Source organism: Amblyomma mixtum, chromosome 10 (genome assembly GCF_055824585.1).
Source record: "Amblyomma mixtum isolate Tamu chromosome 10, ASM5582458v1, whole genome shotgun sequence".
NCBI lineage: Eukaryota > Metazoa > Arthropoda > Arachnida > Ixodida > Ixodidae > Amblyomma > Amblyomma mixtum.
In genome coordinates, this window is record NC_143021.1 from 176,721,219 (window position 1) to 176,747,164 (window position 25,946).

Genomic DNA, 25,946 nt, shown 5'->3' on the forward strand with positions numbered 1-25,946 from the left:
TCTTTTCTTTCTGAAGTGGCAGCTTCAAAACCCTGCAACTCAAGTTCTATGGTAGGTGGGATGGTAATTTTACTTATATTGCATTCCTTGATATCGAGAAATGAATGGCATACATGCCAACAACTTCCTTGCAGCGAAATTTTTTAAAGGCTGGTTACAGAAACCTTATAGAACATGCTATGCAAATGCAGGACTTTTTTTACGTGAAATTAAATGGTATCTTTGGAATCGGCACACAAAATTTCCGGAGCCCTTCACTACGGCGTCCCTCATAGCCTGAGTTGCTTTGGGACAATAAACCCCAATGAACCAAACCACACAAAAATGCACATTCTCTGAAGATTTCACATTTTTAACTTCATTAATAAAAGTTTCGGTCTAAGAATATTGCGTTCTCACTAAGCTCAGGTGTAATGCAGAGCCTAAAGTATATCTTCATTCAAGGAATGAAGAATAGCTCAGAGTGGAACTGGATGAATTGTTCATAAAAACTGGCGACTACCTTTCATGATGTCCTATTGCAGCCCTATTGCCTTGGTTGCAGTACAGCTTGTTTTCATAGCATGTTGGACGACCCTTCAGTTAACATTCTACCCAGAGTTTTTCAACCACCTTTGAAATCTCCTCGCCGTCTTGCACCGAGACGAGATTGACGCAGAGCCACGAAAAGTAAGGGGAGGCAGTCGAGCGCATTCGTATCTCCCCGCCTCAGTAGCGGCCGCCACTTTATTCACTGCTCCCTTATCTTATCTCGCGGGGTGCTTGACGCCAGGTAGGTGACAAGGTCGTTGCTACGTTGGGATGAAGAAAAACGAACTCTCGCGCCAAGGGCGCACTTGATTTTCGCGCCGACCGGCACATTGTTTTCCTTCCCGGCAACATTATTTTTCTGCGTAGCCGGTGTTTTCTTGCACTTTTTTGGCGGATAGTGGTCACTGAGTTTTGTATCGTGCTCGCCTCCCATCTGCCACTCGCTCGGGTTTGAATGGCGGTCATATCTGGCCGTTGTTCGAGTGCCATCTGCTCGGCAACGAACGGCCGGTCCTCTTCTGTCTGCGAGGAACTGCAGTGTCTCGTATTGCTTTCCCGCACGTGCAGCTGAGAGTGAGTCCAGGGAACAGGGGCTGGGAGAAGAGAAGGAGTCGCCGTCACTCATGCCTCGCAAGGATCTGCCCAGCGTCCACTCCTCTGCCTCTGAGGTGAGGAATGGTGTGCATGGTTTTGTGCATACCAGGCTTACACCATGCATGGCGTGGATACCGTGTGCATACCATGCTGTGCTCGGCGTTGTGCTCGGCGTTGTGCTCGGCGTTGTGCTCGGTGTTGTGCTCGACATTGTGCTTGGTGCTGCGCTCCATGCTGTGCTCCATGTTGTGCTCCATGTTGTGCTCAGTGCTGTGCTCAATGTTGTGCTCGATGTTGTGCTCCAAGTTGTGCTCGATGCTGTGCTTGACCTCCTTTCTCTTCAGCACTAGTCCGCTTACAGGAATGGTGCCTTTTGTGTTCTTTCAATTTTAGGCGTACAAAATTTGCAATTGGCTACCCTAATTATGTGCTCAAGGGGGTTATCTCTTTCTTGCACAAAGAGAAATGCTGCTGTAGTGCTCTCACTTTCCTTTTCTTTTTTGACTATACTGGACGCAGAAGTTTGTTCTGTGTACTCTCTGGTTTTGTTGCACAGAACTAGGAATGCCAAGGCGAAATCCTTTACTTCAGAACTGAATTTTGCAGTTTTAAATTCCTTTGTTGCACTGGCATCATTTGAAAGACTCTTGAGATAAGCATGAATGCAGGTTCTAATATGTTTGTGTTCCAAACTTGTTGCGTAGCTCTGCACTGCTTATAAATTTTGTTCACGAGCTGATAAAGTGCTGTTGTCAGCGTACAAAGAGTGCGTCTGCTAGTGGCTGATAATTGCGCATGCATTGTGTATTACAAAGCCGGATGCTGTTTATCTTCAGATGTATTCCAGGAGGTTTCGTCACAGTTTGAATCAAAGATACAATCTTTTTGGTCAGAAAGTGGAATACTTTTTCACAGCACAGTTCTGTGACTGCTTTCTCCCGTCATTATTCTAGGGTGCCTAATCTTCCATTTTTTTTTTTGTTTTGGCCTTAACTGTTTGACTGCTTGCTAGTTCAGTTTGGGAAGCTACTGCCATCATTAAGAAAATTACCGTATATTGCCACATATGAGACGACGTCATGACTAGTAGTTCGTTGCGTATAGCCCCCTCCCCCCTTCCTCCACCGGAAGGCACCATGGCGGGTGCAGCTCAAAGCAAGAAGCGCACAAGGATTTAATCCGATTGCAAGCCCAGCAGTCGGAGGCAGATGGAGGTCAAAGGCGATGAAACAGCGCAACGTTAGGCCTTCCATGCACGCATGTCGTTGGCTGAGTAGCGGCAAAAATAACTGTCAACGGTCCTGTAGTTTAGGATTTCGGCGCAGTTATCGGAAGCTTGCTTTGCGCTGTCTGCCGGCTTTCGAGGAAAGCGGCCACCACCGTGAGCTGGCCGGGTAAAGGTGCGCAATTCGAATTTTTGTAGTGGACACGAATTAACAATTTGATTTGATTTTTAGTTTTTGACAAATGGAGCTTTATGTAGCTCACCAGGAACGGACACCAACACAAGGCGTGTACTACCCGCGGCTCTGCCGAAACCACCTTAGGCTCCAAAAATAGATTGGCTCCGTGTATAGGTCGACCCCCCCCCCATTTTTATATGATTGTTTTTGAAAAAAAAAAAAAGTCAGCTTATACACGGCAATAGATGGTACATGGACTTCTCGTGTCTTGACAGGCAGTTATTCATGCACATTATTGTTGCAGTCACTAGTCCCTGTTCCCTTCCTTATGCAGAGTAGCATGTCAGCGAATATTCACGCCTGCTAAAGTCTCTGTTTTTCATTAAAGAGTTCTCTCTCTCTCTTGTGACTACTAGAGTCTCAAATCAAACTAGACCCGACAGGCTTTCCAAGATTGATGTAGCTCTGCGGTGTTGCTCTCGCGATTCATTCCTTGTTAAATGATACCCAAGTAACGTTTGCCGTGGGTCAGTTTCCCTGTCCTTACGTATGCAAAGATAGTTCCACTTTATGACACACTTTTTGTCCAACATGTCAGTGCAATGAGTTTCGCTAATTTTTTGGCTGTGGCAGTGTTTTTGGATGCTCAGCATGCTGATGTGCACTGCATGGAATACTCTGAGTTGAACATTTCGTTTGTGTTTGTGTCTCTGTGCTTTTCTTTTTGGCCTCCTTTGACGTGACTGATTCCAGGGAATTCCTGTTGATGCAACACGTGCATAATGGAAGCCCGTAATTTGCTTTCATCATTTATCTTCGCCTTCTATGCTTTTCGTCACCCGTGAAAACAAAGTGAAGTTATATAGGCAGTGCTGCATGGCTCATTATGCCCAAAAAATAAAATTTGGACAGTTCTAACTTACCATCGTGAGTCCTGTGTGCAGGTGTGCTTTGTAATCTGATATGTTTTCACCTAGTGCTTAATGTAGGTACACATTTTTGAAGTTCTTTTATTGTGGACAGGCTCCTTTCGAGCCTTGAAGTGTTTCTCATTAAGCGTAACTCAGTAATAGGACATCCCCTTGAAATTTACACTAAAGGGAGTTTGTAGTTAACATGCACATTGCGGGCTGTTTCACTGTATAGTTTCTTATAATAAATACTAAACATTTCTTTCTAGTCATGCCTAGTACTTCAAAGTGGCTGTGTCAATTTCTAGTTTCTCAGGGCAATACAGTAAAACCTACCTCGTTGATAAAGTTTTTAAAAATTGCAGAAAAATGTATTATCCGGGAAAACAGGTGATCTAAACTGCGTAATTTTTAAAAACGTAACTGTTGAATGAAGTACACACATATTTATTGACAATTTCACTTTATCAAAATGTCGATTAGCATTTCTTGGCATAAAATCTAAACAGATTTTTTCCTAGTGCTCGCAGAATTCAATACATGTTAGCGCTGTCTTAAGTGCAGAACGAACTTTGTTACGCATCCGGCCCATCGACGGCAGTAATTTATTTTCATGCTTTGCGCCATTTCACCGAAGTACTGCGGAGAAGTCACTGCGGCAGCTGCCAGCCGACCCGCTCGTATTTAAGCGCATCGCTGTAGTTCATACATGCATCTCCCCCTTTCCCTTATGCACCGCGAAGAAGCCTGAGCATTTCTCCTCTTCATGTCGCGTCCCCATAAAAATGGCTCTCTCGAAAGCTAGTGTGCTGTTTTATAGTTGTTGATGGTGGTGGTAGTAGCGGTAATGCTTCGCCTCCGTGCACCTATTCACCGCAGAGAAACCAGCATGGCGGGTGACTGCCGCTGCATTCCAACCCTTCACGTCACGTGCCCTCACGTTCGGCCCACTTGCATGTTTGCACATGTGTGGTTGGTCAATAAGCATATTATACAACCACAGTTTGTCGAAATTTTAAACGTAGTAGCCAGGAAATCGTCTTATCCGGAAACATATTGACTGGAAGAAATATAGCGTAACGGACATTTTTCATGTCCGCGATTTTGAGTGTACGAACCAGGATATCGTATGAACCGGGAACGTATCAAGGTGGTTTTTCTCCATTTCCTAAGGGCATCATTGTGGAAGCTGTTTGTCGTGGGGTCAGTGCAGTGATTAGAGCAAAAGTGGTGACTGTACTCCCTTGCAAACATTCTGCACACCTTTGCTTACTTCGATGGCAGCCATTTTTTTGCACCTTTTGATAGTCAACCACTATTATAGAACCAAGTTCAGGGCAAGTAGCATGTGCTGATCTGGCAACACCGATCTTCTCGGATCACGCAATTCTAACCTCTACCATCATATCACGGCTGCTGCTGTTGTGAAAGTGAAACTACAGCTGACATCTCTGTGCTGTTTGTAATACCAGGTAGCTCCGAACTAAGGAAATATTCTCATCAGGCATATTTAAATGCTTTTACAGATGTGAGTTTACAACGTTGGATCGCTTTTTACGGTAGCATTTTGTCAAAAAGCAAACTTTACTGGTTTTGCACCAGCGTGCACGTATGCACATGACGCACGACGGTAGAACTTTGTCGAAAAGCAAACTTTACTGCTTTTGCACCAGAGTGCACGTGGACGTGTGCACATGACGCACAAGAGATGCTGACTCGCACGCTCGCTGTCGTTCAGGTGAGCTGGCAGGGCTCATCAGAAGAGGAGAGTGATGGGGAGGAGACGAGGAACATGAGCCTGGACGAAGCCGCCCGTCATCGGCGCAAGCGCAAGCGCATGTACATCGCCCGGGAGCTGGCCAGCTCGGAGCAGGTCTTCGTCGATGCCCTGCACCTCCTCAACAAGGTTGGTGCTGCTGTGCTCTTGCTTGTGGCTCCACCTGTGCAGTTCAACGCACTCCATCCGCTTCACCCTGGCCGCTGCCCAGGAGATTTTTAAAGGGAAACTGCGTAGGTTTTAGAAATCAACGAGCTTAAGGTCTTTTTGAGCTAGTACTTGAAATAGTGAAATAATCGCCGATTAAAACCCGGACACCCTTGAAGCTTCTCCGCAGCGCACAACGCCAAGTGGGGGGCGCATGATGATGTCATCGAAGGTATCGGTACATTTCCAACACACAAAGGCCTGCTTTGAAGGAAAAAAAAACACCACTGAAGGCAAACCCTGCCGAGAGTTGTTTGGCAGCGTCTAACAAGTCAGGGCAGGGTGTGACTGACGACAGCGGTAATTTGAAATCATACCTTCCGTGACATCACGCTGAATTTCCCTGCACTCCTCTGGTGCATTGACGAAAAGTGAAAAATTCAATTGTCGATTACATCGCTATTTTAAATGCTAGTGCAAAAGCACTTGGCATGCTTCACCTACAGCCTGTATAGATTTGAATCCTTGAATATCGCGAAGTTCTCAAAAAAGTGCTGCAGTTGCCCTTTCAGTCTTCGTGTGAGCACTTGTGACTCATCACAGTTATGCTGTCAGGAGTATTAGCAGACTGTTCTTATGTCAATCTTCACCATGCCATTGCTTCTAAGAGGGCTGCTAGTCCCTAATTTCCTCATGAATATTCGATAGCTGAATGGCAGCCATTGCTGACTGCAGTTGGCTTGAAGGATGATAGCTCCCCTGTTGTCATTCCTGTGTCATATTTGTGAAGAGAGTGGAAATTGAATTGCCTAGCTGTGCTTCGGCACATGTGTCAATGAGAACACCAGTTAAAAAAAATACAACAAACCGCACAAAAATCCGTGAAGCCATTCTCATGCTGTGCTTTCTCCAAGCAGGGCAGTCGGGTCAAAAATTACCTTTTGACCAGACACTTTTGAGAGAACTGACATTTTTGTGGAGATCTCAGCCAGTTTTTTGCTACCTGCGGTCACAGAAATTTTTTTTTTTAAAGTCACTTCTGGGCTGTTTCTTTTGAGGAAAAAAATCTCTCGGGATATAATTAGAAAGACATTATAGATACGAAATGTGGTGTTTTCTGAAATACAATTTTTTAAAAAGTTTTTTGTGGTTTGGAAGCCGTGTCCCCCTCAAGTACTGATGACGTTGAATAAATGCTTTGTATTGGAATTGGCTTGTGGGCCTTATAAGGTGTACGGAGCAAGGTCTTCAACTGCATGGTAAGGAAAAGGAAGTACAAGCAGTTGTCGTCTTCTACCGAAGGAGACGCGGACGAGTCATTGGTGCGGCTTGTTCCATTTATCTGGTTTGTCGGTGGGCTCTGACTGGCTTGCTTGTCGTGAACACGTTGGATTGGTGGTTGCAGGATTTCAGGGAAGCTGTCCGAGCGGCCAGCGAGGAGCGTGGTTCACCGATAGTTCCGGACGACGTTCTCGACCAGATCCTCAAGCACCTGCCTCACTTAGTGGACCTGAACGAGGAGCTGCTGGGACAACTGCAGGAGCGTGTCGACAACTGGTGAGCGCTTTCTTTAGTTTCCATCCTTCAGACGCCTGAGTGTTTCCCAGCTTTTACGCTTTGCTGCTCAGTGCCGTCAGCGATTTCGTCTCGTCAGCTAGACTGCAGTTGCTGAAAGCAACTCGTGTGGCTGGAAGGTTTGCGACAATTGTGTCTTGTTCTATGACTGCCCCGTGTCTTGGAAACATGAAACACATGGTTCTGTGTCTTTTGACAAAGGAATACTATAACAGAACTGGAGGAAACTTTGTGGTGGTACTCATATGTCTGTTCATCGCCAGAGCTTCCCAAGCTTTACTGAGGTATGATCCAAGCACAAGATTCGAACCAGTTATCTGTGACCCCATGTTTTTTGAACATGAAACATATGGTTCTCTGCCTTTTGACGAAGGAATACTATAACAGAACTGGAGGGAACTTTGTGGTGGTACCCGCATATCTGTTCATCTCCTGGGCTTCCCAAGTTTTACTGAGGTATGATCCAAGCCCAAGATTTGAACCAGTTATCTGTGACCCCGTGTTTTTGAAACACATGGTTCTCTGCCTTTTGACAAAGGAATACTATAACAGAACAGGAGGGAACTTTGTGGTGGTGCTCGTATGTCTGTTCATCTCCAGAGCTTCCCATGTTTTACTGAGGTATGATCCAAGCACAAGATTTGAACCAGTTATCTGTGACCCCATGTTTTTTGAACATGAAACACATGGTTCTCTGCCTTTTGACGAAGGAATACTATAACAGAACTGGAGGGAACTTTGTGGTGGTACCCACATATCTGTTCATCTCCTGAGCTTCCAAAGTTTTACTGAGGTATGATCCAAGCACAAGATTTGAACCAGTTATTTGTGACCCCGTGTTTTTGAAACACATGGTTCTCTGCCTTTTGACGAAGGAATACTATAACAGAACAGGAGGGAACTTTGTGGTGGTGCTCGTATGTCTGTTCATCTCCTGGGCTTCCCAAGTTTTACTGAGGTATGATCCAAGCACAAGATTTGAACCAGTTATCTGTGACCCCGTGTTTTTGAAACACATGGTTCTCTGCCTTTTGACGAAGGAATACTATAACAGAACTGGAGGGAACTTTGTGGTGGTACCCGCATATCTGTTCATCTCCTGGGCTTCCCAAGTTTTACTGAGGTATGATCCAAGCACAAGATTTGAACCAGTTATCTGTGACCCCGTGTTTTTGAAACACATGGTTCTCTGCCTTTTGACGAAGGAATACTATAACAGAACAGGAGGGAACTTTGTGGTGGTGCTCGTATGTCTGTTCATCTCCAGAGCTTCCCATGTTTTACTGAGGTATGATCCAAGCACAAGATTCGAACCAGTTATCTGTGACCCCATGTTTTTTGAACATGAAACACATGGTTCTCTGCCTTTTGACGAAGGAATACTATAACAGAACTGGAGGGAACTTTGTGGTGGTACCCACATATCTGTTCATCTCCTGAGCTTCCCAAGTTTTACTGAGGTATGATCCAAGCACAAGATTTGAACCAGTTATCTGTGACCCCGTGTTTTTGAAACACATGGTTCTCTGCCTTTTGACGAAGGAATACTATAACAGAACTGGAGGGAACTTTGTGGTGGTACCCGCATATCTGTTCATCTCCTGAGCTTCCCAAGTTTTACTGAGGTATGATCCAAGCACAAGATTTGAACCAGTTATCTGTGACCCCGTGTTTTTGAAACACATGGTTCTCTGCCTTTTGACGAAAATACTATAACAGAACAGGAGGGATCTTTGTGGTGGTACTCGTAGGTCTGTTCATCTCCAGAGCTTCCCATGTTTTACTGAGGTATGATCCAAGCGAAAGATTCGGGCCAGTTGTCCAAGGAAGCTGTGACTAGATGCTTTCAAATTCAAAGACACAGTGCGAAAGCGATCAGTGTGAAAGCGATATGTGCAAGGGATACTGCTGGCACTGAATTTTCACATCAGATTGCATGGTCGCCAGTGCATCTTTTGGTTTTATATTGTTTACAAGTTTATTGCAGTAAGGAAAATTTTGCGTTTTTTGTCTTGTGTCGTGCAATTCGCAGGGAAGGCAGGGAGCAGGTGGCTGACGTCCTCATCAAGATGGGTCCGTTCCTGAAGCTCTACTCGTCGTACATCAAGGACTTTGAGGCCATGACGGCCGCCCTGGTGGAGGCCAAGAAGAAGTACCCTGAATTCCAGAAGGTGGTCCACAATTTCGAGGTCAGTGACTGCTGCACCTGCCTGGATACTCGGTGAAACTGTTGTGCTTAGAGCCTCAGCTCGGCCTGACGGGACAGTCTTAGACTAGAGGCAGTATAGAGATCGAGTCAGGTGCTGTGCATGGTTTTTGCCAAGATGTCGCTTAAGCCAATGCTGTTGCAATTTTGGCCATAACTGCATCACATGCTGCCAAAGTTTTACAGCTGCAAAACCAGTGTTCTAATTCACTGGTTATTGGGAAAGGATAGGCAGAGTATCTGTCTCGCTCTCGATGGACTCCCAAACTGTGCCATGGATGGAGAAGGAAACGAAAGGAAGAATAGAGATAAAGAGGTGCTCTTCTACTCTATTACCTTTGTTTTGAATACTAGTGTGTTTACTTTGTGTGAGCATTCCTGGTGAACATCAGATAGCTACAAGTCACGTGCGCTCGCAGCAGATGACACAGCAACGAAAGGATCACTGTTTTGTGAGTGTGTGGTTAGCGTACTGAACTTTGACGTCGCAGCCCACAGAAACCACAACCGAAACTCTAGGAGAAAAAAAAAATGCTGTAATGAATTATGCAAAGGGCGGTCTTGTGTACAGTGCATCTCGGTGATAAGAATCTCATTGGGGGTCACAAAAAATATTCGTATCATCCAAAACACAAAAGTTGAATGCACAATTTACACAGATCTGTTTTCGGCTGATGAGGTTTACCTGCGGCCGCGTGCCATCACTGACTCGTGACATCGGAGTCGTGCTTGTCCCGCGGTGCATACCATGCGACTGGTGATCACGGCAGCAAGTATTTGGAGTTCGACGGTGCGGTCGTGGCTTCCATGTTCGTATCATCCGCAGCAGGCTGGGGGTTTGTCTGTAACGTCCACATTTCTGCCATTGCACACAATGCACTCTGGCCAGCGCATTTTGTGAATTCATATCATCCCAAAATTTGTATCAACCAGAATAGTATCATCGTGATTCTACTGTATCTAGTACAGTTGTGCTGTTTTCGAGTCGCTGCTCACCATTATCTGCAAAAATGAATAGAATCTGAAAACTTGTTGTCTGTACTGCTTTTAAAAGCTCAAAAGTACCGTTAAGGTTTTCAAGATTCAAACAGTGACGGCTTAGTGTGCAAGTTGTGTGTTAGTAACGTGAGGGTTCATGTTTCACCTGTGCAGCAAAGCCCCCGCTGCCGGCAGCTGACTCTACAGCAGTACATGCTGAAGCCCATCCAGCGGATACCCCAATACAGGCTGCTCCTCACCGACTACGTCAAGAACCTCGAGGTGGACACGCCCGAGTATAGGGACGCCTGTTCAGCACTCGAGATCGTGTCCCAGGTCGCCCAGCACGCCAACGAGAGCATGAGGCTAGGGGTGAGCCAACACGTCATGCTTGCAGTCTGTGTGCTACAGTTGTATGGTGCACAGTCGATGCTCGATTATTCAGGCTTGAAGGGTGCCGAAAGTTTATTTAAATTACCGTAAAAACCGGAATATAGGTCGACCCCCAACTAACCAATTCTAAGAATGAACAAAAATCTTTTTCAACGGCAAAAGTACCGAAAGACACCCTTACCTTGAAACAAATGCGACTCAACCGGCTGCACATTGGTGACAGTATTTATTTTCATTTAGATGCTGCTCGTGTGTACACTCGGCCAATTCTTTAACACTATCGCGCAACCATCGACCCGCATGCTTGTCAGTGCCTTATTAGCGGCGCTGAGTGCCAAAACAAAAGAGATATGCACATGTGTACACAAGCGCTTACTCTCTTCTTTCGCCGTTCCATGATAAGGTGCTGACAAACACGTGGGGCAATCACTGCGCGATACTGTTGGGTGTACAGTACAAAGAAGGGCACAAAGTGCGCAAGCGTTACTCTGAGTCATCAGAGTTGTCCGAACTCAAGTCGGATGACAATTGCTTCTCGTTGCCCATGTCGCATAGAGCGTCATCCTCTGTGCCGTCTAGCGCATTGCTTATGCTGCGTTTTCTAAAAGACTTGTGCACCATCTCTGAGAGATTTCCACGCCAACAACACCCAATCACAAACCAAAATAAATTTGTGACAACGGAAACGCAAATTGGTGGTGCCACAACGTCATCATACCGCGCTCATAGAGTTTCTTACTATTACCTAGAGGGAAAGCTGGCAGCCCGTCTATGGGAGTTTGCATGGCGACCCCTCGAGACCACTTCAGCCACCATGGGCGCTCAAAGCATCATGGGGCGGTGAGCTACTTGTTGCGGAACTGCAACTTTTGGCCAAAAAATAATAGAAAAATTAAGCTGTTTGATAACTACAAACATCCTAACATTCAATATCTTGTCTAATGATTGCAACAAACAAGCAGAAAAGCATTTAAGTGCAAAGTTTGCCCAAAATAAGAGACGACTCGCTCTCCTATTGGCCAAGTAATGAACACTACAAAAACTAATATTTCGTAATTAACAGGCGCACTTTTAAAAGTAAATATGTTTTCAAAAAAGATGTTGTTGCTTAGATACTTTAAGAGGTTTCTTAATGGCATTTCAGAAAAGTAAAACCTTTTATTGGCGTCGTGTGTCGTTGCGTTTTCACTACTATGGGTTTTGCACACTGCGTTCGCGCGAAAGTCGTCTGCGCACACACGAACACCGTTTTCGGAATGAAACGTCTTAGTAGTGCCACTCCGTGCTCCCCAAAAACTACGACTGTCTCGCAACAAGTAGCTCACCGCCCCATGATGCTTTGAGCGTCCATGGTGGCTGAAGTGCAGCGCCGCCAGCTTTCCCTCTAGGTAATAGTAAGAAACTCTATGTACCGCGCTGCTGCTGATGGTGATGGTGATGGAGGCTGTTGACTTCAGCCGCCCATTGTTGCAAGACTTCCATAGTTTTCCCGCCAATGACCGGTATATAAGACGGGGGTCGACTTTTTGCCATGGCTTCTTTAAAAAAAAGTTCGACTTATATTCCTGTTTTTACGGTACGGCAAGTTTCAATTAATGGGAGCCTTTTGATATGTTTGATGCTGATGGGACTGAACTGCCAATTCCAATCGTGTCTCTGTTTGAATTGTATGAGATCAAATTGTCAAGTGTTCACTCTGTTAGGTTGTAGGAGATTGAACATGTGGTGCTTCTACATTGCAGCGCCATTAGTTGTAGTCCAAAGGAATCCGCCAAGATGGTCAGCTGTGGTGCCCCTCAGAGCCCAAGTATAGCTACGCACTTAAAGGTGCACTGAAGAGGAATCTGAACTTGTCTTTTGCCGCGGGAACTCGATCTACACGTTCCTAGCATTCTTAGAAACTGCGACTTATTGCCCTGTATGGCCGATTTCCCTAATTAAATCGAATTAACGGCCGGCTCCCGGCCTTTTTTTTTTAATTCTGCCTCGTACGGTGGGCGGAGTCGACCAACGCGTGGAGTGCCTTTCACCCAGTCCCGTGGCGACTTGCCGCTCTGCCATCGGCGGAGTAATACGTAGTAGTCCGTAGTAGCAAATAGTCCGCGCGTATTTTTATTTCTGCGGGCTTATTTTGCGGCTATATTATCTGCGAATGAAACTGTTTATTCATGGAAACCTAAAAAACAAAATAAAGCGAAAGCAAAGCCTCCACAGAGCTGGCTGAAAGGAACTTCACGCGTTGGTCAACTCCGCCCATCGTACGAGGCAGAATTAAAAAAAAGGGCGGGAGCCGGACGTCAATTGGATTTAATTAGGGAAATCGGCCATACAGGGCAATAAGTTGCAGTTTCTAAGAATGCTAGGAACGCGTAGATCGAGTTCCCGCAGCAAAAAGACAAGTTCAGAATCCTCTTCAGTGCACCTTTAAAGGAGTATAGGCACTTAACTTTTGGGTGCGTGTTTTCTTCTTTGTAATGAGGCGTAAGGCATTATTATACATGGATTACCACGTGGTATCCTCCTATGATCCCTAAGTAATTCATAATCGAATTTCTTTCTCGTGCTGTTTCAGTTTCGGTTTCTACAGCCGAACGATGGCTGTGACATCAGAGAGAGGTTATAGGTCACGTGATGCATGAAAAACTGCAATGTAATCGATGCTTCTACATAGTACGTTGTCATTCCTGCTCTTGAGGAAGGCTGGTTTCAGCACTGTAGTGAATTAAAACAATGAAGCAGAGATTATATTGCAGTTTTTCCGTGCCTCACGTGACCTAGAACCTCTCTTTGATGTCACAGCCATCGTTTGGCTGTTGAAACCGAAACTGAAACAGCGTGAGAGAAAAATTCGATTATAAATTATTTAGCGGTCAGAGGCGAATACCACATGGTGATTCATACATAGTAGTGTCTTATCGTTATAGAGAAGAAAGCGTGCCACCAAAATTAGGTGTCTATACACCTTTAAGATTTTAACCACCGTGCCGTACTTAAACATGCCAATGGCACAACGATACGTAACTGTTACGCTTACTGTTTAGCTGGCTAGATGCGTAGTATAACTGTAGTGTAGTTCATTGCTCTTGTTTCTCTTCGTATTAAGGCACAGTGGAGGGTCATGCATGCATTGGGACGTTGAGGAAAACGGTAGAGCTCTGATAGGCCTAGGCCTGCAGAAAATCCACTGCTCCTATAGTTGAGCCAGTAGCTGAGTGCATGGTAGAATGTTGCATACGCTGCTTGAAAACGGCTTTGTTGTTGTTCTGTCATTCAGGAATCTCGGAATGTCATTGGCAGTCTTCCTTTTCTTTTTTCGTCTCCGCCTTGCAGGACAACTTCTCCAAACTGATGTCGCTCCAGAACAGGATCTCCAACCGCTACGAAGTGCTGAAGCCAGGAAGGGTGGGTTCTTTTCTTTCACTGTGCCCAGCTGCCTTTTTCCCGCCCCGTACTTACCACACGATGCTTTCATTCACCTCCTGCAGACCTTTCTGAAGGAAGGCGAGCTGATGAAGGTCTCTCGGAAGGAGATGCAGCCGAGGTACTTCGTCCTGGTACGCCCTCACTGATTATTACTGCTTGTTAGGCATGCACATCATGGCAGCCACACCGGAGAGATTGCGCTGCTTGTTAGGCATTCTCTTGTTTGGTTCACTGTGACATTAGTGTTTTCCAAATCGGTGAACAGTTTATTTCAGGCCGCCGCGGTGGCTCAGTGGTTGTAGTGCTCGGCTGCTGACCCAAAAGACGTGGGTTCGATCCCGGCCGCAGCAGTTGAATTTTGATGGAGGCGAAATTCTAGAGGCTGGTGTACTGTGCAATGTTAGTGCGCGTTAAAGAACCCCAGGTGGTCGAAATTTCCGGAGCCCTTCACTACGGCATCTCTCAAAGCCTGAGTCGCTTTGGGACGTTAAACCTCGTGAACCGAACCGAACCTGTTTATTTCAGAGATCAGAGGAATTTTTTTTAATCAGTCTCCTTTTGTTACGTAATAATAAACCTTGTTTATTATGTGGAACCTCGAACCATACCCCACACAGTGTAGCTCCTCATGCATGACTTGTAATGCGGCTAATTTTCTGCAGGGAACATTTTTTATTTATTTAGTACCATCCTTCTCATTTCTGTCCTGAGGCAATTAAATATCACTTTAAATAAAAGAAAAAAAAGCTTAAAATTTCGCTGATTGAGAACAAAGAATCTGCAATATTTCATGGGAAGCCTCCCGCGTGTTAGCACATGCTGCCTTTCACGCAGAAGTTGCCCGTGCTTCACCTCGATGGCTAGGTCGTTGAGAAGTTGGCTTTTTCTCACATCTCGCAAGCCTGGTGGGTGAGCTTGCTGTGGGTGTATCGAAGAAAAGCAAAAAAAAAAGCGCTATTTTCTTACTTTAGTTCCAGATATAGCGCAAGGTGCTTTTTGAAGCAGAATATTCAAGGACACAACTCTCAGTGTATTCCCGCAAATGTGGGAATATTGCTTTCGATGGGTACCAGAGTTGAGACTCATCCCATAGAAGCGTGCGGACATCTCTCTACCAGAGCCACAGTGCTTGGCGCGCAAGCTTCCTTGAGCGGATGGGGGAGTATGCATGTCAAGTCATCAGCAGAACTTCGTTCTTTGCCACATTCTCCGTTTCAAAAGAATTCACGAGATAAAACTAAATGCATTCCCATCCTCCTAGCGTTCCTGGTGATGTCCTCAAACATAGTATATCGTCGTAGAAAGAGCGTGTGGCTGCTAACACATTCTGCAGTGGTTGGCTGCGTCCTTCCAGGTTTGGGTTGACGATGTCTCCACTTGTTTTTCCTTTTCTTCGTAACAGTTCAGCGACAGTCTGCTCTACCTGCTGCCGACCCCTCAGGGCTTCTATCGGGTGAACTACGAGCTCCCCCTGTCAGGCATGAAGGTGACGGTACGCCCTCAGCAGGACTACCAGAACGAGTTCAGCGTCTACACCATGAAGCGCTCGTTCATCCTTTCTGCCAGGTGGGTGCATTGAGGAGGACTCTGCAAACGAACGGTTACCTGCATGTTGAGGTGTGGCTTACAGCAGGGATTCTGAAAGTTTGATTCCTTGGAGAATTTTTGGGGGATCCAGCATGCACCTAAATCCATGTGTGCTTCAAACGCCTAATGCCCTCTCTATTTTGGGATTACAGTCAAACCTCGATATAACGAACACGAATATTACGAATTATTGGCTATATCGAACTCTTCGTAAATATTTTTGACAAATTCATGCAATTTCTACTTTATATATCGAATGCTGTTGGCCATGAAACGGGTATATCGAACTCCCCGGCGCCAAACTGTGCCCGTTCGGATGGCAGGTGGCAGGCTTCGCCGCACTGCACAAATGACTGGTGGTGATGCGGCACGCGTTCGCTCCAAGGCTTGCACTTTCATCTCGCACTCGCCAACAGCGGCGTGTAGGGTTGCAGTCCGGCAGTCAGCACGCGTTCACGCCTCTGGCATCCGTCGACAGCGCCCTGGAAGCAGCACCGGTGGTTGTAAGCATGCAGTAACAATCCTGGCGCTCATGTTGGCTGTCGCGGAGGTGGTGAAAACGGCGGCGGCTTTCGCTCTGACGTACCGCTTTCCACGCGACACGGCTGTGATGCGGAGAAACCACAGTAGCCGGCGCTTAACCTGCGCTTGCGGTGCTGTGCGGGGGAGCCAACCTAACTGGCGCTCGGTTTTTTGCGGTCTTCAGAATAGCTGCGAGCGTCTTCGAAACGCTACCAAAACCTGGGAAAACATCTATCCGCTTCTCTTGTAAGGATCGTCAGAATTGCTGTCCTTTCAATGACTAAATTGCGCTGTTATTTCGCGCGTTTCAAACGAAATTTTATATTATGAATTTCGTCTATAGCAAACTATTTTACGATTTTTTACTAGTTCGCTATAACGAGGTTTCACTGTAGTCGTAGTATAGTTGCCAAGCAAATTGTTTCACTGAACATTCCATTACTGTGCTTGGCTGCTGACCTGAAAGACTTGGGCTCAATCCTGGCCGTGGCGGTTGAATTTCGATGGAGGAGAAATTCTAGAGGCCCGTGTACTGTGCGATGTCAGTGCACGTGAAAGAACCCCAGGTGGTCGAAATTTCCGGAGCCCCTCACTACGGCGTCTCTCATAGCCTTGAGTCGCTTTGGAACGTTAAACCCCATAAAACCATAAACCATTCTGCTACTATTATAGTCAAGTGTGGGCATTTTTGGGGACACCTTATGTATGCATGCTATTTTCTGCCTGCATTTTATGCGGGAGGGCACAGAAACCAAGACGCGCAGGATTCCCCAACACTTTTTGAAAGCCATTGGTGTTCCCTAAGGCTAAATGTATTGGGAATACGTGGCATACATAATCAGGAACATAATCAGGCTGACAATGTTTTCAAGTAGAGGTATCGTATGCTGTAGATGCCTGTGGTTTTCTTTATTTATTTTGGTGTAGTGCTGCTGTGAAGTGCTAGTTTTTCGCTGCGAGATAAGTGACAGCCATTTTTTTTTTCTTTCCTTTTCACAGTTCACCCGAGGAACGGGAGGAGTGGTTGTCAGCCCTGAACAAGGCCATTGAGGACAACATTCACCGCAAGAGCTCATTCCACGTCCTCAAGAAGGCATGAAACCTTTCTCCACAACTACTGATGACCTTGTGCATGTGTTCAGCAACTAGGCTAAGCAGATATGTTTGCTTATCTGAACCAAGGCAGTTCCTGTTTGAGCGTGTGCAGTCTGTGCACGATTGTGTGCATTGTGAGCTTGCAGCTTTTTCTTGGTGTGCTCTAGCTAGCACTAATTTCTTCATTTCAGGCAGACTTACTGACCTTCACCTTGTAGATAGGGTGCTATTTATGCTAACTAGCTAACAATTAGAAAAATATTCCATAAAACAGTGAGCTTAGCAGCGTGTCGTCTGCCATTTTCGTGCTGAAAGATTTTGTTTCGAATACTACCGTAAAAACCCGTGTATAATACGAACCCGAATATAATACGAGGTGAAGTTTTAGAGACGTGAAATGGGAAAAAAAAGTTTCACCCGCGTATAATACGAGTGACGCAAGCTCGTAGAAGACATTCATTCAAACCACATCCCGCACTTCACTTCAATTACTTTCTTTCTTCTTCAGTAGATCTTTCTTCGGACATTTCATTGTCCGACCGACAAATCATCCCAAATGTACTAATCTTCCGTGCCATCGAGGGCGTTCGAGATGCCGCACTTCTTAAGCCCGCTTCAGCCGCCCGGTTGGCGTCACTGCAGGCTCACCTGAGCGCATCCACTCTGCGTAGCACCACTTGACTGCGTCCTTGAACAGTTTGTTTACACAACCATCAAGCGGCCGCGAAAGCTTCGTCGCGTTCCACTGCACGCGAAAAGGGCTTCTTTCTGTCGTGGCCATCCACGAATGCTTCCTTCAACACCAAACTGCCTCGCGGCCGCACCGTTGCTGATGTTCTCCGCAGCTAAAATCACTTTTCGCCTGAAAGTAGCCGAGTACTGTTTTCGAGACCGTGACATTGTGCTCCCTAAAACAATATCCACTTCACGAAGCGTGCCTTACATGTGAGCACGCGCGTTGTCAACAGGCGCACGGCACACCGCGACCGGGGGCTTAGAGCAACTTGGAAAATTTTTGTTCGGATCCGCAAATAGTATGAGGCGGAAATTTAGGACGCTAATTATGGGAAAAAACCTTGTATTATACGCGGGTTTTTACGGTAATGTTTTTTGTTCTTGTATCATGCGCATCCTCGAAACACAAAATAATTCCAAAACCCCTATGGTACTGATTTCATAAATCCTGGTGTGTTAATAAAGTAAAACCTCGTTAAATCGAACTCGGTTTATTCGAACTGCCGCGTAATTCGAACGTTTTCGGCGGTCCAAACAGTTTCCATGCAAAATTTGCCGGATAATTTGAACAGCCAGCGTGCCCCTCTCCGGATAATACGTAGGTTTAAACCATGGCCTCCGTGATTCGCGAAAAGAAAAATGTGTTGCCAGTCTCTGAGGCCAGTATAGTTGAGTTGCCGGAGTGGCAGCCAGGCGGCACTGTAAATCAATTTTCGGCATGGAGGAAGGAAAGAACTCCATGATTTTCGGTTTCCGGTGGTTTGTTGTGCCTCAGCGATCTGCACAGTCGACTACCAGTCTCGGAGGCTAGCTTTAGTTGACAAAGCAACAACCAGGTGCCGCTAGATCACAATTTTTCTGGCTCCGTTTCCGTTGTTTGTCTAGCTCGTGGCAGGCGCTGCTCGTAGTGTTTTGATCAAGACCTACTGAACTACAGACCTGCACATATGGCGGGGTCCTATGGAGCAGCGTGCGCCAACTTATTGGCCCAACTTATTAGCTTATTGGCCGTTGAGGGCGCTCGGTTGACCTGTTCGTCTGCTGTCATCATCATCATCGTTTGCCAATTTGAGCAAGATATTTAATACATTTGTTTCGTCTTCTTCTGCTATCTTACCATAAACGATAAAAATATCCACAATAACGACTTTTTTCGCTCTGGATGAGTATAAAAAACGTCTTTCTTTTTATCCGCTTTCGTTTCGTCAGCGCCACTGTGCCTAGCATAGATAAATGGATGATAATGATTACGTGGACAAACGACGAAACTGCCTTGTTTGAAATAAAATGATGGAGGAGGCCATCTTGTTCAACAGGTATAATGTAGCGCCACACTTCCCGTAGGTGCCTTTTCCTAGCGGCAAAAGGCATGAACTAGAACATGCGCGCTGGAGCAGTGCCAAATGTGCAGGTCTGTAGTTCAGTAGGTCTTGGTTTTGATTGTTCGGTGCCGCGATCAAATGTGTTCTGTGTTCAGGCGCGTTTATACTTCGACGTAGCACGCGCTCGCGCGGCATGGCTATGACCGCGGACGTGTCCGGCGGCTTCGGCGCACTCTGACCGCATCGTGGGGCATGTCTCTATTTCGCGCCGAGCGCGCCGAAGCCGCCCACCCAGAATGCACTGCGCACGCCTCCCGCGCCACTCCTCCCCTCTACTCCCTTCGCCACTCGCCTCCTCTCCCAGGCGGCGTGTCGAACGAAGAACGTTCTGCGCTCGCGTCGGAGCTCTGCTCCAAGCAGTGCCCCCAATCAAAGCAGTCAAAGGGTGGCAGAAGAGCGAGCGTACCCCCCTCCCGTAGCCACAAGTAGCAGTCGCGTCGGAGCGCCTGGCGTAGCGTCGCCGATCTGATGTATCCGACCACAACCGGCTCTCGCCCGTGCGCCGAGAACATCGGAGTATGTACGCACCTCTAACTACCGCGCCAAGCAGTCGTGCATCGATGACTACTTCAAGTGACCGTTTTTCAGGCAAAATAAAGGTGCAGTGTTGATGCAGCCATGTTTCGTACGTTTATTTCTCATTTTTCGTCGATTTTTGATAATTCGAAAACCCGGTTAATTCGATGATTTTTCGCGGTCCGACGGACTTCGAATTAACGAGGTTCTACTGTATTAAAATTTCTCACTCTTTTGACGGTTTGTACGAAATTTTTATGTGCAGGTAAAAAATGAACTAATAATGGTGTTTTTCGTTGGAAAACTAGAATGAACTGACTTTCTTTAAAGCTTCGATGGGCTATTGAGACTGAAAAATATTTGTTTTGAATTGAAATGATAAATGGCACCTGACAACGGTTATGGCAGTTCAACTCAGCTGAGTTTTGATGTATCGACTGCATCATGCCGTTGTTTTGAAGCTGTTTTCAGTTGCGGTTTGATCTTCTGGACAGGCTTTGACATAATGATTCCTGGTGGCCCTTGTGCTCATGGTATCACTCTCAGCCAGCCCTTTTCTCTCCTGTTAGTATGCAACTGTTGGTTCGCTGTAATTTGTCACTACTACTCGGGACCCATGCCTCTTTATCTCTTATCTTGTCCTCCTATCCATCCTCTCTTTCCCCTTCCTTCCTCTGTTCTACCGGCTGAAACTTTCGAGTGATTATCCGTTGGGGTATCGGGTGGATTTTCAACTTTCTGAAGGTGCAGGCAACTAAGATGAACAAAGTGATGCTAGCACAGTCAGCATCACCATCACTCACAAATTCTTGATGGTACCAGCAAATGAGATGTGGAAAGAGATGCCAGAGCTGTATGAACTATTGCTTCTCCTAGTGCAGTTTCTCTAATGACGTAAATAGTGACAGTCGCTGGTCTCAGAAACTTCGAATTCAGAAGTGGACCTGAAGAACAGCGACACTGCATTGCATGTGTCCTACAGCCGGGATGAGAGGGCATGGAACAAATGCCATCTGGGTCATTATTTAGTAGCAGTCAAGCCAACCAGTACAGAGGGGAATGCACGTTTTAGTTCACCTCGAAGGAGCGTGCCTCTTATTTTTAAGGGGGGACACTGGTCTTGAAAAGAAAATTTTATTAATTTAGTCATAGCTATGAAATTTTCAGGGCACATGTATTTTTGTGCACTGATTATAGATATGTCATTTAATTTCATGTAAAACAATTCCTTGAGCACTTATGCACTTTTTATGCAAGTATTTTGTGGAGAGTTTTGAAGAAAATTTGCTGCAGGAAACTCGCTGAAATGTATGCCATTGGGTTCTCTCAACACCAAGGAATACAATAAGGGTAAAATTATCATCCTGGCTCTCATAGAACTTGAGTAATAGGGTACTGAAGCTGCCACTTCACACACAGGAATACACATTTTCCTTCTCATTTCTGAAGCGACAACTTCAAAACTCTATAACTTAAGTTCTATGATAGGCAGGAAGACAACTTCACCCTTATTGTATTCCTTGGTGTCAAGAGAACCCAATGGCATACATTTCAGCGAGTTTCCCGCAGCAAATTTTCTTCAAAACTCTCCGCAAAATACTAGCATAAAAAGTGCATATGTGCTCAAGGAATTGTTTTACATGAAATTAAATAATGACATATTTAGAATAAGCACACAAAAATACATATTCCCTGATGACTTAGTAACTGTGACTTCATTAATAAAATTTTTTTTTTCAAGACCAGTGTCCCCCCTTAAGGGTGCCACTGCTTTGTGCATTGCTTCCTGAGCTTTGCCGAACTGGGTTCACAAAGAAAAACGACAACCATGTACAATGTGAGCCGTGAAGCCACTTTTGAGCACCCACTGTTCATCCTGATCATTCCATTGCGCACGTTTCATTCAGATTGGCAGTTAGTGCTCTTATGTATCCGTATTGAACAGCGACAGTGGTGCAGTGAAGCTCGCCTACTTGTCATTTTGTACGCTGTGCTTAGTGGGGAGTTCGCAATCGTAGCTCACTCAGGCTTCTTAGCACACACACTTTTCAAAATTTGTTTATTTATTTGCAGTTTATCCGGCTCACCTGAAGGGCACTGCCATAGGGTGGAAGAACAGTGCATAGGAATAACACTTCACTTAGTTCCTTAGCACTTATTTTGAAAGCCGTCGGTGTTTGCCGGGGCCAAAAAGATTGAGAACGGCAGTCTTGAGGTGAAGTTAATTGCGGAAAGTGTTAGTTTTATATGAGCTTTGATGAAGTTTATGATAGTTGTCCGTTTTGTGCTCTGTTAGGGCTGGCGGAGGTGTAAATTGGACCTGCTTTTCCTGACGTTATGTGCATCCCCGCAGGAGGGTTCGCAGTCCTCCTCGAGCTCGGAGCTGGGCCGGGAGGCGCCCGTGTGGATCCCCGACCAGCGGGTGACCATGTGCCAGCTGTGCACCAGCGGCTTCACCTTCACCCACCGGCGCCATCACTGCCGGGCGTGTGGCAAGGTGGTGTGCGCCTCCTGCTCCTCCCACCGGCTGCCCCTGCCCTACCTGGGCGACAAGCCCGTGCGCACCTGCGACGACTGCTGCCGCTCCCTGCAAGTCGGTGAGTGAAGTGGCTTTCGCTTATTAACCCTTAATCTGCCACTCCCGAGAGAACTCGGGCTACCAGATATGCACACCCCCTGCCTCTCCCGAGTTAACTCGTTTTGGATTTTTAACTCACCCCCTGCCGCTCCCGATAACACTCGTGTAAAAATAAATGATGCAAACATGTAGCGCCATCTATGGAGAGACGCTATAAACTCATAGATCTTGTAGGGTAAATTTTACACAACAGATAGCACGCATGTTTCGACATCCGTCACATCCGAGTCGCTTCGTTTTGGTTTCCGCACAGGAGCCATGTGAGGCAATGTGCCACACTCGTCCGCACTTTGACGGACGAAGAAATTCAAAATTGCTTGTGAATTCGGAGTCCAATGATAATGAGAACAAGGAAGGAGCCCACCTAAGTGCCTTGTCGAGTGATGACAGCGATGAAGTCCCGCTGGCACCGAAAAATCCGCGTAAGGAGAGGAAATCCGACAGGCCAGATTGGTGCTGGAAGATTTGATTCATTACAACTAATATCTATAAGATTATCCTGAATAAACATGTCTACATGTCCTGCAGAGCATTTTAGTGCGTTACTAGCAAAAAATTTCCAGGAAACTAACATGCAAAAAAAACCCGGCAGGGTGTGTGCAGGTGTGAGTAAAAAAACCTGGCAGTGAAAGGGTTAATGCACTAGGCCGGTAAGCTTGGATTAACCTTCTTTCTTTTCCCTCTCCCTCTCAGGTGAGTCTGGGGAACACCCTGACGCAGAAGGAGAAGGGGACCTGGTCCAGACCAAGGAGAGGAAGAAAGCCCGTGGAATACTGCAGGCAAGTTTTGCGCCCTGCCCATGCACAAATGACTGAGAGTTGTGGCAGCTGGGATTATCTGGCAGGTCTCCTGAGACCATGTGCAGAGTGTGCCTGTAATCGTAGTCCAATACGCCCGATACGGAGCCCGAGTTAGCCCGATACGGAGGAGACAGTGAGCTGCTGGGGTCCCACTCAAACTACGTTTAAGGGGGGACACTGGTCTTGAAAAAAAATTTTTTATTAATGAAGTCACCGTCATGAAATCTTCAGGGAATATGCATTTTTGTGTGCCGATTCTAAATATGTCATTTAATTTCATGTAAGACAATTCCTTGAGCACTTATGCACTTTTTGTGCTAGTATTTTGCGGAGAGTTTTGAAGAAAATTCGCTGCGGGAAACTCGCTGAAATGTGTGCCATTGGGTTCTCTTGACGCCAAGGAACACAATAAGGGTGAAATTGTCTTTCTGCCTATCATAGAACTTAAGTTATAGAGTTTTGAAGTTGTCGCTTCAGAAATGAGAAGGAAAGTGTGTATTCCTGTGTGTGAAGTGGCAGCTTCAGTACCCTATTACTCAAGTTCTATGAGAGCCAGGATGATAATTTTACCCTTATTGTGTTCCTTGGTGTCGAGAGAACCCAATGGCATACATTTCAGCAAGTTTCCTGCAGCAAATTTTCTTCAAAACTCTCCGCAAAATACTTGCATAAAAAGTGCACAAGTGCTCAAGGAATTGTTTTACATGAAATTAAATGACATATCTAGAATCAGCGCACAAAAATACATGTGCCCTGAAAATTTCATAACTATGACTAAATTAATAAAATTTTCTTTTCAAGACCAGTGTCCCCCCTTAAGGGGGACACTGGTCTTAACCCATTAGCGCCCAGCGTACTTTTAAAAGTACAGTTAAATTTTTCATGATTTCAACATAAAATATCTAATTTTTCTTTTCAAGTAGGTCATTCTTTTGTCACCAGAAGATCGGCCCACGCCCCTTAACTAAGATGGCCCGCTTCCTTTCCTCAGTATGTCAGCTTTCTACTGTGAAACTTCAGGATGTTTGTTTCCCACGAACTGTAGCGCTAGCCGTTGGGTTATAATTTTCTCGCGGCCGTGTTTATGTACATAATATGCTAGTTTCAAGAATACAGCTGCACAAAAGACGAAAGTAAACAATGGATGCTTTGAATGTCCTGAGCCTTTGGCTTTTTTTGCGCTATGATGAATTATGTGCTGCTGTACTTTCTATAGTACGCTGGGCCTTCCCGTGTGCACAACGGCGCCCATCTATTCCAGGTCGTAGACCTTATGGTTCCCTGCAATTTTTCGGAAAAAAAAACACTTTTCTGCTCAGTGAGGCCTCAAATACTCTTGTACTTGTCGCTAGCTACCCGGAATATGATGATGGTGTGATTTTAGCTGGTTATAATAAAGTTTTGGTTATCAGAACGTGGTGGTCTGCGGAGCAGACAGTTATTCTTATGCATTCCACACCTACTGTGGAAAGTCCTTGAGTTCGAAAAAAAAACTTTTGGAACTGCGTATTGTGTGGGCATTGCCTGAGGTGTACGCTTAGTGACTATTTCGTGTTTTTTGGCAATTTGTTTTACTAGTCAAAATGTTCTTGTAATGCTCTGCCTGGGGTTATTTTCGGCTACAGGAGCGTTTCGTCAAAACAGGTTTAGGAAGTGTCCAATCGGCCTAGAGAAAGAAACGGAAAAGAAATAGCAAGGAAAAATTGGTTCTTCCTGCAAGAGTGTAGGTTAAAAGGCCTTTATTGAATCCTAAGGACAACAGTGTAGTCACTATGGCCTGCAACTATAACAACATGGAGCCTACATGTTTTGTAAAGCTGTGGTTGCCTAGAGCGCACGAAAAACTGGCCTTTTGTAAGCCAGAACTTTTTTTCAATTTACAACTGTAGTATGGCAGGTGCCGACCTTTCGGATCAAGCGGTGAACTGCTACTACATCGGCATCAGGTACAAAAAGGGGGACCGGCTGTTGACTTGAAAGCTCAACTTTGCAATTGTGAACGCCTGAACAATTTGCCTAATTGCAAGAGACGAACGTGCTGACAATTTTTGCTTTGGTAAGAACATTAGTCGTCATTACCTACGTCTTGACATGCAGAAATCAGCGGTTCACAGACACTCTAGCTCAATCGTGTCTGACGCTTCTTTGAGAAAGAGGAAGTTTCCCGCGCAAATTAGAATAACTACAGTGCCAGTATAGCCAGAAACGATTCATGAGGGCCTGCAAGAAGTGTTATATCACCGTGCGTAAAAATCACGCACATATTTGCAAAAATAACGCAACCAAGTAGGAGTGGAGCGAAGTAGCCACTTGCGCTATGGGGATGACCCAGCGTACTATTAAAAGTACACCTGTGCAACTTCGGAACGAATGAAGCCATCCTGACAAAATTTCAGGAATCTGCTTTTCTTCATAAACGAGCATTATGTGCTAAAAATGAAGGAAATCCCACAGTTAGATTTTCCTTGGGCCCTAATGGGTTAAGGGGTCTGTGTCTTTTTCACTTTTTCACTGGTCTTTTTCAAGACCAGTGTCCCCCTTAAGGGGGGGCACTGGTCTTGAAAAAAAATTTTTATTAATGAAGTCACAGTTACGAAATCTTCAGGGCTTATGTATTTTTGTGTGCTGATTCTAAATATGTCATTTAATTTCATGTAAAACAATTCCTTGAGCACTTATGCACTTTTTATGCTAGTGTTTTGCGGAGAGTTTTGAAGAAAATTTGCTGCACGA

General features: G+C 45.6%; 1 protein-coding gene across 4 annotated transcripts in view; it reads left to right on the forward strand.

The window, feature by feature from the left end:
• Positions 1-25,946, forward strand: part of LOC149327836 (uncharacterized) — a 58,660-nt gene that overhangs the window by 24,131 nt on the left and 8,583 nt on the right. For all 4 annotated transcript variants that reach the window (XM_089563667.1, XM_089563669.1, XM_089563666.1 and 1 more), the window contains 11 exons: positions 1,099-1,199; positions 5,178-5,345; positions 6,769-6,920; positions 8,971-9,127; positions 10,297-10,494; positions 13,846-13,917; positions 14,001-14,069; positions 15,341-15,504; positions 17,047-17,140; positions 22,129-22,372; positions 23,107-23,192. In XM_089563667.1, coding sequence (XP_089419793.1) covers positions 1,099-1,199; positions 5,178-5,345; positions 6,769-6,920; positions 8,971-9,127; positions 10,297-10,494; positions 13,846-13,917; positions 14,001-14,069; positions 15,341-15,504; positions 17,047-17,140; positions 22,129-22,372; positions 23,107-23,192 — 1,505 coding nt within the window. The remainder of the gene's footprint in view (positions 1-1,098; positions 1,200-5,177; positions 5,346-6,768; positions 6,921-8,970; positions 9,128-10,296; positions 10,495-13,845; positions 13,918-14,000; positions 14,070-15,340; positions 15,505-17,046; positions 17,141-22,128; positions 22,373-23,106; positions 23,193-25,946) is intronic.